The sequence below is a fragment of the Mustela erminea genome, chromosome 11 (genome assembly GCF_009829155.1).
Source record: "Mustela erminea isolate mMusErm1 chromosome 11, mMusErm1.Pri, whole genome shotgun sequence".
NCBI classification, from domain to species: Eukaryota; Metazoa; Chordata; class Mammalia; order Carnivora; family Mustelidae; genus Mustela; species Mustela erminea.
Window position 1 is genome coordinate 69,056,158 of NC_045624.1, and position 13,165 is coordinate 69,069,322.

General features: G+C 35.5%; 1 protein-coding gene across 1 annotated transcript in view; it reads right to left on the reverse strand.

Annotated features, from left to right (window-relative positions):
• Positions 1–1,198: 1,198 nt before the first annotated feature.
• CASD1 (CAS1 domain containing 1) overlaps positions 1,199–13,165 on the reverse strand; it is a 57,317-nt gene continuing 45,350 nt past the window's right edge. The window contains exons 14-18 of the mRNA XM_032305377.1: positions 11,927–12,028; positions 9,215–9,355; positions 8,622–8,699; positions 4,347–4,439; positions 1,199–2,728 (exon numbers count right to left, since the gene is read on the reverse strand). Coding sequence (XP_032161268.1) covers positions 2,462–2,728; positions 4,347–4,439; positions 8,622–8,699; positions 9,215–9,355; positions 11,927–12,028 — 681 coding nt within the window. The 3' untranslated portion in view covers positions 1,199–2,461. The remainder of the gene's footprint in view (positions 2,729–4,346; positions 4,440–8,621; positions 8,700–9,214; positions 9,356–11,926; positions 12,029–13,165) is intronic.

Consider the following 13,165-nt stretch of genomic DNA (forward strand, 5'->3'; position numbering starts at 1 on the left):
TAAAACAAATCATAGAATCTAGCTTAGAGGTACAGTGAATGGTTTTAGGTCAAGGCTATGAATTTTTAAGGCTATGTTGGCTATCCATGGAAATGGGAAGGTTTGGCAAAGGAAACGGAAGGATCGAGATAGGTTTGAGTCAAGCAAGTCCCTTCTGGGACCAGATGGTAGATGTCTCAGTGCAATCTATCGTAGAGAAAATCTGAGTTTAGAGAACCTCTGTGGCTTTTATCTCAATTTTAGTGTGTCGAAATATCCCGCTAAACATCTTTTTCTGAAGAATGGTATGAATGAGCCATGCTCATTGATTCAAAATCTGAATCAATGCAGAAAGGGTATTAAAACCTATACCATAAAGAAATGCTATCCTTATGGCAGCTTCCACCACAATCACCTCTTACCCATAAGACTCATTAAGAAAATTAAATGTAAACAGAATATACTTTAATTACAAAAGGACTATCTTGCGTTTATTATATATAATAAAACAGTGGGGCATATTAAATGAGATCATGTGATGAAGAAAGGGCTTGCTAGTTAAGTTTTAGGGTTGAATTCGAATAGGAGAGAAAACATATTCATTGGGCATCACTACTGGAAGACATAAGTGCTTCCAGAAAACAGAAATGCTGGTCATCTTTCTTTTTCAATTGTTTCATCAGGAAGAATCTTTTTTAGGCAATAAAACTTACAAGCTAAATTAAAATGCACTCGACTCATTGGCAAGCTACACCAGCAAGAATAATGTGATCATGGTACTTGGAAGTTTTTGATTTATAACTATACTATCCTCTACTTATAAGGCTGCAGTCTAGGAGGCAGAGCAATGAATCATTACAATTGTCTATCTGGGAAATGTCAAAAGATTAAGTAAGGGCAGAAGAAGAGAGAAAAAGAAAGAACACACATTTCTATCTGAGAATTATTCCACAATTAATGGGAAGAGATCACTGGCACATAAATCCAGTGCTAAAGAAATAATAATTAAAATTTTAAGATCTTCAAGTAAGACTACTAATAACCCACAGTGTTGAACCTCCTGGGTGGAAAGGCAGATTATCCTCTGACACCCTGATAACTAAATCATTCCTTATTCAACTATCACAGTGACCTCTCCCTATGCACAAAGAGGTTGGAAAAGCAAATTCAAGCTGAAGAAATAAATTAGAAATTTGAACCAATCATGAATGGATCCAGATTTTTTAAAAAAAGGACACATACAGTTTAATCGATAATTTGCCCATACAAAAATAAGCATCCACAGAACGTTTATTTACTGTTTAAATTACTCCATATATTCATATACCAAGAACAGAAAATATATTTTATCCCACACACAATAAGAGCAAACAAGTGCAATCTTTCAAACATTAAACGTTATAATCAAATCTGTACAACAGATAAATAAATTTATACCTCTAACAGTTAGCTTGTAACAAAACAAGACAAAAAACATATATTGCCCAAAGTCACCGGTTTACTTAAAATTCTACTTATGGTTATATGTCGCAGTCAAAACAGCTTGAATCTTTACTATACTGCACCAGTTAGATTGATAAATATATTTTTCTTAAAAACGGGGGGAGGGGAGGTAATAGGAAATACCAAAATGATTATAAAGAGCTTTCCAAACACTGGAAGTACTAGACAGAAATTAATTAGTTGGAGGAAAACATATTAATTAGATCCACAGGGTAACTGGTATCACACTGGTATAGCTTAAGGAAAGGAAACAAATGGATGAATGTTACAATTGGAAAGAAAATTTGGCCTTTCTATAAAAGAAGTGACAACACTGACAGTGACAAAACCCTGTCATGGAGCCTAAAACAACTCTGTGAGACAAAGTATACAAAGATTTAGGTATACCTGAAAACCACAGTCCGGAAGAAAAACCATGTCAGGAAACAGGTAACATCAGCACGTGAACACATATAAATTAAAGGCATACTGCTCATCGTTCCACATCATTGCACATATGGTAAGAAAACAATACTGCAGTCATTCTGGAGTAAGAAAGTTTTCCGTGGAAGAGGAAGTTCCATGATGAATACAGGTGTAGACAATCTAATTACCACAAATTTAGTAAAGATCAAAACACTCAGAGGTGCCACTAAGCTAATTAAATTATGTTTTTACTGGAAAGGTAATTATTTCCCTGCCTTCGTGTTAACTTAAAATCATTTATAAATGGAAATACACAGATCCAGTAGAAAAGACGTTTCACATGCAATCCTATACAATGCACTCTGCTTCAACTGGTTTTCAGCATTTCCCATTGGAGACGTACATTTCCGATATATACAACCACACATGTTCAACAGACGCCACCGAGCTGTCCTCTTGCCACACACGTTTTTAATTTACATATACATTTATATCTCCAGATAGACGCTTTTCTCCTCTAGGGAGACACAAAATTAGCCTGAAGAGTTTTTAAGTTTCTTAGGATTTTAGGAACCTAATGCCTTGACTTATCTTGAATCGACGATAAGATGAGGAGTCCACAGAAAAATGCAGCTATACATGCCAACCTTTTCAAGAGAGATGAGTTATCTTTAGGAATAATAATCTGTGCAAGATCATTAGTGATCTGAGAAATTTCGTGCGCCACGCAAACAAATATGAAAGTGCTGACAATGATGTTGAGCATAGGGTTTCCAGGTATGAGTACCAAGATGCCTCTGGTGTCGGCAGCCAGCCAAATGTGGTACTGGCAAATAAAGAGCTGGAAGGAGAGTATTTAAAGTTAGATATATACAGAGGGTCAACGACTACATCACAATTTTGCCTAATTTAAACATTTCCTAGCATAATTATGTTAGAGGCTTTTTCCAAACCATTTACTTCCGTTGCACTCTTGGTCCTGAAAAGCTGGCTGTAGTCTGCTCTTCAGAACTCCTACTTGCTGAAGCATGGCTTCAAAGTCCCCAAGAAATCACACAGGGCCCTTACAACTGGAAAACACACACACACGCACACACACACACACACACATATATATTTTTTGCATGACATATCAGACAGCTGACAGAAGGATTTCTGGACTCTGGTCTTTAGACCCCAAATAAAGAGTTACTGTGGGTCTGTGCACATATGTACATACTGCATATTTACACATATTTGTGAATATATTTCTTATGTGGATATATGAACAGGAAGTGATATGGGCATTATTATATCCTTAAGTTTGCTCTGCACGGCCAAATGTTTCCAACTACATTTGCCTGTTCCTAAAGTATACTGCAACTTCCATATGAGTATACATATTAGTTGACACCACTACAACTTTCTTTTTCTTTCTTTTGAAGAGTGGTGGGCAGCAAAGCAAAGTGTATTGAGCCATACTACAAAGCTCCGGAAGAGGGAAGGGACCTCAGAGGGCTGCCCTACAACTTTCAATGTGGTTACAAATGTGGTTCTTTCATCACATTTTTTCAAAATATCAGAGAGCAGAAAAATGCAAGCTACCTCTCAAATATGAGATTATACAATTTTGATATTTTTAATAGAAATACCAAATTATAAATTCATTCATTAAATAAAAATGCTCATGCTCCTAATATTAAGGGGATAGCAAAACAAATATTCTTTTATTTACTGAATGACTTGGTAAGTCATTCTTGGTTAGTTCTGAATTCTATTCAGTCTCACTTATGAGATAAAAAAACAATAGAACATTTATTAAAGAACATAGAAAAATTTATTTTCCCTATTTTAAGGACAACTTAATAAATCTTATACTCTAAAATATATCTTTTATTAAACAGATTAAAATCTGTTCTGTTTCCTCATTAAAATGTCCTACTTTGAATAATAGAGTTCAGAATATTCAGAATTTTTTTTAAACCTACTTTAAGGTTTTAAATAAGTCTTAGTATTTCATATAAAATGTAGTAAGGTTAAAAAATTTTCCCAAATTTCCAATCTAATGGTGAATTTTATTAGGATAAGTATTGATAAACTAAATTCCAGTGATATTTAATTATGGAGATGAAGAACAAATCAAAATCCCTTCAGCTTGACTTCATTTATATCTATTTATAAATTTCATTTCTATTTAACTTTTTTCTTTTCTGATCTCAGCAATTTAGTGCTTAAAAGCTTAAGACAATATAAAAAATATTTGAAAGTCATCTATGTCTAGTCATTTAAATAAGTTTTTAGAAATATACTACTTTATTTCTGTTGAAAGTTCTGAGTTTCTTCTCTGTATTTCCATAAAGAACACAGCTTTGATTTTTAAAAAAAATGTATTTTGGATTTACACACACACACACACACACACACACACACACACGTAACACTTGGTTCTGTAAGATCAAACAAAATATTAATGTACCAACCTCTAATGATATTTTTCCAAACCAAGCAAAAAATGAGCTATAAACTGATCGGGCATATCCAGGGATATTCCTTATTAGGATGAAGGCTAAAATCTAGGAAAAACCAAAAAGGCAAAATAAATAAAAAATAAAAGCATTTGCTTTCCTTCAAGTGATAACTTTATTATCTATGTTCTTGAATTTGATATATACACAATTTTTTTTTTTCGATAGGGAAAGTTTTAGCAAGTTATTTTTTTTTTTAAGATTTTTTATTTATTTATTTGACAGATGGAGATCACAAGTAGGCAGAGAAGCAGGCAGAGAGAGAGGAGGAAGCAGGCTCCCCACTGAGCAGAGAGCCCGATGTGGGGCTTGATCCCAGGACTCTGGGATCATGACCTGAGCCCAAGGCAGAGGCTTTAACCCACTGAGCCACCCAGGCGCCCCAGCAAGTTATTTTTGTTCTAGACTCCATCCAAGCTAGATTTCTCAACATGTGGTCTGTGTACCGGGTATTAGTGCAGATTTTAGGTAGCACACGGCTGAACAATTTTAGGTATATTTGAATAAATTATAAATCCACCTGAGGCCTTTTGTGTAGAAAGAAATGATATCATATTTTGTGTAGGCAAATTTAAAAAATCCCATTATACAATTTCGCTTCTTCCATAAAGTATCTGCCTGATTGGCAGCAACATACTCCCCTCTTGCACTCCTCAAAAGTCCCTTCCATTAACAGCCATGTAAATACGCTCTGAGAAATGGCACAACTTTGAAGGTGTCCTCATGTTTGCACTATGTGGCCAGGCAGATGACATACTGAACTGCATTCACATGTCATATATTTTACCCTTTCAATCTCTTCTCCCTAAAGACAACCTCCAGCTTTTGGGCACCTGGCCTTCACCCTTCTCCTACATCCTTTTTTACCAGATGGAACAATCCTGAGTTTTCTAAACTTCTCATTCAATGTCACATTCAGTAACTAGTTTATCAAGCAAAGAACTCTCTTTAGAATCTCCTGTCCTTATAAAGAAGCAAGAAATTGTAAAGAAAAAACTGTTTTCGCCTTCACAGATACCCTTCAAAAACCTTTTCTCATAAAAAGATTGAAAAATCTATTATTTCAGAGAAAAATCCCATATTCAGTGTTGATCCTACTCTGGGCATCTGGTCAAGGATCTCGAAATAGGCCTCTGGGATACATAGAGGATGAGCAAGGAGGAGATCTGTGGGTCACTCTATCATTGGGAAAAAGGAACCAAAGTGAACTACTCAGGTACTGTTAAGTTGAGTGATCTTCATGGGCAGTAGCGTCAAAGAGCCTCAAGTTTGAATCTGGCCTTTGCCTTGTATTGGTTCTGGGATTGAAGGTGAGGTGTTTTATTTACTCCCTTAGGTCTGTTTCCTCATCCATATGAATAGGGATAAGATTTCCTTTGAAGGTGGATGGGAACATTAGATGGAAAAACATATATAAGGTACTTATCATAACATGCATTGTGAGCCATTTAAAGAAACACATTAGGTAATTAATAGCACAGGTGGTATATATGAGTGGTAAAAATCATAAAGGTGAGACCTACATAAAGCCCTCACACATGAAAGCCTTCAATGAGTTATTATTGTATTAATAATTATTATATTGTATTAGAGTATTAATAATACTTTATTATTATAATGTATGGCACAAACTGTAAAATGCTAGATGACACAAATAAATACAAATCACTAGTCTGAGCATCAGAAAATCCAAGAAGAGCCCTAAGCAAATCACTTTCCTTTTTTCTAACTTTAATCTACTCTTTCTCAATGTGTACTCATTTCTTATCCTATTCCAGTCTGTGTTTTGTCATACACTTAGTAAACGATGTGATCAGGGGAATAGAAAAATCAAAGAAATGATAGCCATGGAGAAGACAACTGGGGCCTAGGAAGTCATCATTATTAGCTTGATAATGAAATAATAATAACACTTAGAATTTGTTCAGCAATTGCAACTTGCTAGATACTATGCTAGCACTTAATATATATTACTTATAGTTAACTACCTGTATGCTGTTCTATAGCAAGCCTTTCTGGAAATTTCTATCCAGACGGATGGGCAAAACTAAAAGGTCAGGATTCAAGGACTGATCTATAAGAGTGAAACAGACAAAAGGGATTAAGAGTACACTATCTTTTTTTTTTTTTTTTTAAAGATTTTATTTATTTATTTTACAGAGAAAGATCACAAGTAGGCAGAGAGGCAGGCAGAGAGAGAAGGACCCTGAGATCATGACCTGAGCCAAAGGCAGTGGCTTAACCCACTGAGCCACCCAAGTGCTCCATGAGTACACTATCTTGATAAGCACTGAGAAATATATAGAATTATTGAACTATTATATTGCACACCTGAAACTAATATAACACTATTAACTGTACTTGAATTAAAAAAAAAAAAAAAAAAAAGGATTGACCCATAAACAGGGCCAGGCTGAGAAAATACTTTCTAACAAAACACTGAGAATCTTGTGCATGTTAAACTCCTAAGCCCCCTCAGATAAGTATGCTAAGGACATATAATCATATATGAATTTTTAATAATCACATCCATACCTACATCCCCACATCTACCTCACCTGTTGGTGTCTGAGAATAAGAGTGAAACGTGATAAGGATGTAAATTCGGGGCTCCCTGGATGCCCTGATTTTTACAACACGGGACTAGCACTCTTGAAGTAGCTGCCGATAAAATCAGTAGTTGCTTCAATTTGTGCTCCCAGTCCATTCTTTTATTCTGCAACAGAGGACCTGAAGTCCTCGCTGGAAAAGTACTAAGGAAATAGGAGTGTGCAGAGGGCAGTGACTGGAAAGGAAGGTGATAAGGCTCAGGACTGCTTGTGTAGCCACTCTTTCTGTATAGCCACTCTTTCCCTTAGCTCTCTTTATATCGTTCTGTACTGGTGCACTGTGAATGGTAACACCTCCCTTCCATCAGGAGTAACAGAGATGATATCACATACGTTATGCAAAAAGTTATTGGTGAGCACTACTACTGTCTATAAAAGTCATGAAAACACTACATGAATACAGTACAGTGTTTAAAATTTCATTATCAATTGTATTTGAGGAGTCTGTCACATGCTTGGTTCTACAGACTATACAGAGGTTTAAGGGAACAAGAGTTCTGCAGTGCAGAGAACTTGAGACCTCAGAGCAGATCCTCTAGAAATCATCCTTGCTCCTCTTTACTGCTCAGTTTTTAGGTCTTGGCTTAGACACTGCTTTCTCGAGGAACCCTGCTCTGACACCAGGGCAGGTTGGAAAGAAGTCCCACGTGTTACCAAAGCAGCCGGTACTTAACTATCGCCACACTACCACCGTGTCCCGTAATGAGCCACAACCAGAGGGACCTTTGCAGAATGCCAGGCTGATTTGAGCTGCTCTTTGCCTCTGGCCACCTCCCCAGTCACTAACACAGACTTCTCTAGACTCTGGCTCTTGGAGCTGTAGCCCAAACGGCCTTCTTCAAATTCCCTGAATGCAAACATGCTCCCTTCCCCGACAGGGCCTGAATCCCTGCTGTCTGCCTTCCTCCCTCCATTCTCCACTTAATTTTCCCAGAGAAATAATTTCTGTCCCTGACCACACCTTGCTTCAACTCCAACTAGGTCAAATCCCCATATTAGATTCTTTTGTAATATCATGTACTATGAATCATTACACATGATTCTAGGATTACTACTAATAACAGAAGAATGGAGGCTCTGGGAGCACAGGAACTAGGTCTGATTTGGTTACCGCTGTAACCCCCCAGCCTGATAGCTAGTGCATAGCAGGTATCAAATGTTTGTTAAATGAATAAAAAATGTCTGATGAATGAATGTTGACAGGTCCACATCACTGGTTTAGAATGTAAATTCCATGAGGGCAGGAGCTGTACACATCTTAACACTGAACTTCTTACACATGTATGTACATGTACATACAGCATGGGACTTAATACATCAATAGTTATATTTAAATAAGTAAATGAAGAAATAGGAGTAAATGAGGACAAAGCAAATATGAGGAGAACTAACATTTTCGAAGTGCCTCCTAAGTGACCAATACCAATCATTTCCATACATTTAATATAACAATCCTTTAAAAGAGATTTTAACATCCCTGGACAGTAAAGGAAGGTAGGGCTTAGGAAGATTAAGTAATATACCTACATTTTATAGTTTGATCTCAAATCTCACTGTCTCTAAAGACTGCATTCTTATCAAGAATAAAGAAAAAGTTTATTTTCTAAATCAAGACAATTACCTGCACCACAGACACAGATGGGTGGAGTTCATTGCACTCTGCTTTGTTTTTACAACTGCTAGCCCAGATGGAATAGGTCTAAACCAAAAAAAAAAAAAAAAGGATCAGTTCAAGAAAACAGGCCCTCACAAGGCAGCTTTCTCAGCATCTTTACATAGTTTTCTCTGCTTGTTACATTATACTCCATGATGCTTTTTAAAAACTTCAGTAAAAATTGCCCACACAATTGGTTTGTTCAACTGCTCAAATAAAAGAAAGCAGAGAAAGAGGAGCATAGGTCTGTGCTTTTCTGGAAAGAGCGATCATGACACAGTGATGGCTCTTCCTGTCAAATATCTTACATTATATTTTTCCCCAAATTTATTACAACTTTAAAAATTTCCATTTCACTGAATCCTCAGTTATTCTTCATATTTAACTTATACATACATTCTCTTGGTGTTTTTGTTCAATTAGAAAACTGTGGAGTAAAAGGATCTTTAAAAGTAAAGATTTTCTATATTAAAAAATTGATTAAATTCCTGTTTCTTAAAGTTAATTTTCTGTACCATTTAGGACTTTGAAAAATTACCAGATTACATTTTGAAACTTACCAAGAAAGAAACTACTGAAATAAACAATAGAAAGTTGGAAATTTTGTTTGAAAAAAGAGGTTCACCCTTTCCTTCGGAAAGTACTTGACGCTTCTGTAAAGCCAGATAGATAAAAGCAAACAACATTCCATGAAAGACTACCTGAAAAATAGGAAGAGAAAATTTGTTTTAAATGGCTATTTTCCAGTAAATGGCATAAATATTTGGTAAATGGGGACAATATGTACAAAAATAAGTAAGTTAAAATCTTAAAGTGTTTTTTTTTTTTTTTTAAGATTTTACTTATTTGACAGAGAGAGAAAGATGACCAGTAGGCAGAGAGTCAGGCGGGGGCGGGGAGAGGGGAAAGCAGGCTCCCCACTGAACAGAGAGCCTGATGCGGGACTCAATCCCAGGACCCTGGGATCATGACCTGAGCTGAAGGCAGTGGCTTAATCCACTGAGCCACCCAGGTGCCCCGAAGCTGAAAGTTTCTACAAGAAACTTAAACTTCAAGAAATGACATAAAGTCAATGACTTTTGGAAACTATCTGCAATAGGACAGCAAACAGCTCTTGCAACATATGAGATAAGCTGCTTCACTTGAGCAGTCTCAGCAGCAAGTGAAAAAATAAAGATAATTTCAAAAAAATGACAAAAACACAAGAAACAACAAGTGTTGGGAAGGAAAAGGAGAAAAAGGAACCCTTGTGCACTGCTGGTGGGAAAGCAGACGACGCAGCTGCAGTGGAAAATAGCATGGAGCTTCCATGAAAAAATTAAAACTAGGACTTTTATCCAGTAATTCCACTACTGATACCTATCTGCAGAATACAAAAACACTAATTCAAAAAGATATATGCACCCCAATGTTTATAGCAGCATTATCTAGCCAAATTATGGAAATAGTCGAAGTGTCCATCGACTGATAAATGGATTAAAAAGATATATATATATATATATATATATATATATATATATAATGGAATATTGCTCAGGCATAAAAAATGCATTTGCAATAGCATGGATGGATCTAGAGGGTATAATGCTAAGTGAAATTTAGTCAATCAGAAAAGACAGATACCATATGACTTCATTCATGTGGGTAATTTAAGAAACAAAACAAATGAACAAAGAAAAAAGGAGATAAACCAAAAAAACAGACTCTTAACTATAGAGAACAAATGGGTGGTTACCAGAGGGGAGGTGGGTGAGGTGAGACAGGAGATGGGGATTAATAGTACACTTATTATGAGCACTGAGCAACGTATAAAACTGTTAACTACTATACATCAACTATACTGGAATTAAAATGAATAAAAGAACAACAACAAAAATAATAAATAAAACTATCATGGAGATGTGTGATAAAATTTAAATGCTAACCCAAAATAAAACACATTTTAGGTTAATCCTTTCAATCAAATAAATCAACACTACCACCACCACCTTTTAAGAAGGAGCATACATACACAAGAATGGAAAAAAAAATAAGGTGGGCCAGAAAGTCCATAAAGCTTCTTTTGCTTTTCTTCTTCTTCTTTTTTTAGGATTTATTTATTTTTCGAGGGGCTCATATGTGCATGGGTGTGGTGGGAGGGGCAGAGGGAGAGAATCTCCCAGCGGCCTCGCAGCCTCCCTGCTGAGTGTGGAGCCCTCTCATGACCCGAGATCATAACCTGAGCAGAAAACCAAGAGTCGAACGCTTAACTGACTGAGCCCCCCAGGCACCCCAAAGCTGCTGCTGCTTCTTTTTTTTTTTTTAAACAAGGTCATAAAGCGAACTATCGTATCATAGTACGGTGTTCTAATGATAAAGTTGAGAATTTAAAATTATTTTATATCACGCCTTTAGCAAAACTTTTTCTCATCTGTGGTTTTGAAATGCCCTGTAGTACACTGGCAAGTACACACATATTAGAAACGAGAAATGGCACAGAACAGGCATTAAGAAAACATTTGTTGAATGAAAAAAAGGATGAGTGAAATACAGCAGACGAAGGGGAAAGAGAGAGGAGAGGTAATTAATATTTATTCAGTGTCCATTATTTTCCAAATGCTGTGTTAGATGTTTTACATTTTCTTGGCCAGGTGAATCTTCACTTCCCTTTAAGACTAAATTCACAGAAACACCTATGACACTGGTCTCTCTTCTTTGCACGTTTCTACCACAAAATCCACATTGCATAATTTAGCACCTAATTATAAGTAGTAATCTTGGGTTTTAAAACTGATAGTAAGGCTTAGAAACCCGGTGGTATGTCTTCTTTCTCTACTATATTCCTCATAAAACCAACATCTAGAGCTTATATCGGGGCTCAGTAAATATTGTGTTGAATGGCTGAAGCATATACATGAGGGATATATATATTTTTTAAGTTTATTTATTTAAGTAATCTCTATGCCTGACGTGAGGCTCCAACTCATGACCCGGAGATCACTTCACCAACTGAGCCAGCCAGGCACCCCTATGAGGGATCACTTATAAGTCAAAATTAGGAGTCAAACAAAGGCCCCTTTGTAGACAACATTTTTACAGTATTTTCCAGGTGATATACACACCCATGCACACACTTTCTCTGCTATAAAAAAAGACGGGAGAGCAGGGCTGCTTTAATTTACCAAGTCAACATGTTTCCTTATTCTAAAACTAAAAAAAAAAAATAATAATTTTCCAAATAATTTTTTTAAGTATAATTTGAAATGGCAAAAGATCACAAGGTAAATACATACGTAACGGTCTAACCTCCATCTGAACCACCATTCATATACATTCCCTTTCAGTTCAAAACACTTGGACAATGGCCAAAGAGAAAAGATCTTCTCAAATGCACCCTAGGAAAAGGAATCCAGAACACAGATTAAGATGGTATGAGTCAATACTTATTTTCTAAATCTATTATAAATTATAGTTTTCTAAAGTTAGGATTACATGAGAGTCATTCACAATTTAAAAATTCTCTTTCATTTGAAAAGAAGTTTATTTTACTAAAGGCTAACAAAGATGACTTAAAACTTTTTGTTAATTTACTTTCACTGCACATGAAAGGCTACTGAGACTGCAAAATTAAAAAAAAAAAAAAGCAAGCTAGTAACTGGAAAATTCTTCCATTTAAGGTTTTTAATCTAGTATACAAACAGCTAATATTTACTGATCAAAACACCAAAATACAAAAGACCTTAGCCAATATGATATCAATATCTTAGAGAATGATGGTTAAGGTTAAAATAGGGTTTTTTCCCCTCTAAATGTTAATAATCTATAATTAACCATTTGAGTTGAAAGAATACTCTGAATTAGTCACCTTACTCAATCAACCATACCCAAATGCCATTACTAGCCTTTGAAACAAAGTTTACAATTTTACTGTGGTCAAGTTAGTGAATGGTACCCTCTTATTAATCTGACAAGCCTAGAAAATCTGGGAATGAAGGGGCAGAAGTCTTGGGTGCATTCCTGCACATTAATGAAGTCTTTCAAAGAAGAGAACAAAAACTTCAATTTCCAGACTAAAGAATGCAACAAACTCTATTAAGGAGCGCTCCATTATTAGACCTAATGCCACAGCATAAAAAATGTAACATAACAGCTTTTTAAAAAAGGCTATTAAAAGCCAAAAAAAAAAAAAAAAAAAAAGAAAAAGAAAACAGCATTGTATTTTAGGTAATGCTGAATCCTTAGAAGTTTATTATTTTAATGAAATGCAATATTCTCCATTTAACCATTTAAGAATTTAAAATACTTACACCTTATTACAGAGGGTCTATCAAAATCTATGCCTCAGAAAACGGAGGATGATTCTTACCAAGAGTTGTGATATTAAGAACTTACAGATCATATATATGATATGTATGTGAAATACAGAAATATAAAATACAAAATCAGTATGAAACAGAAATATATAGTATCTATTAGAGATATATGGTCTTATAGATCAGATATATGTGACACACTTATCATTTAAAACATTA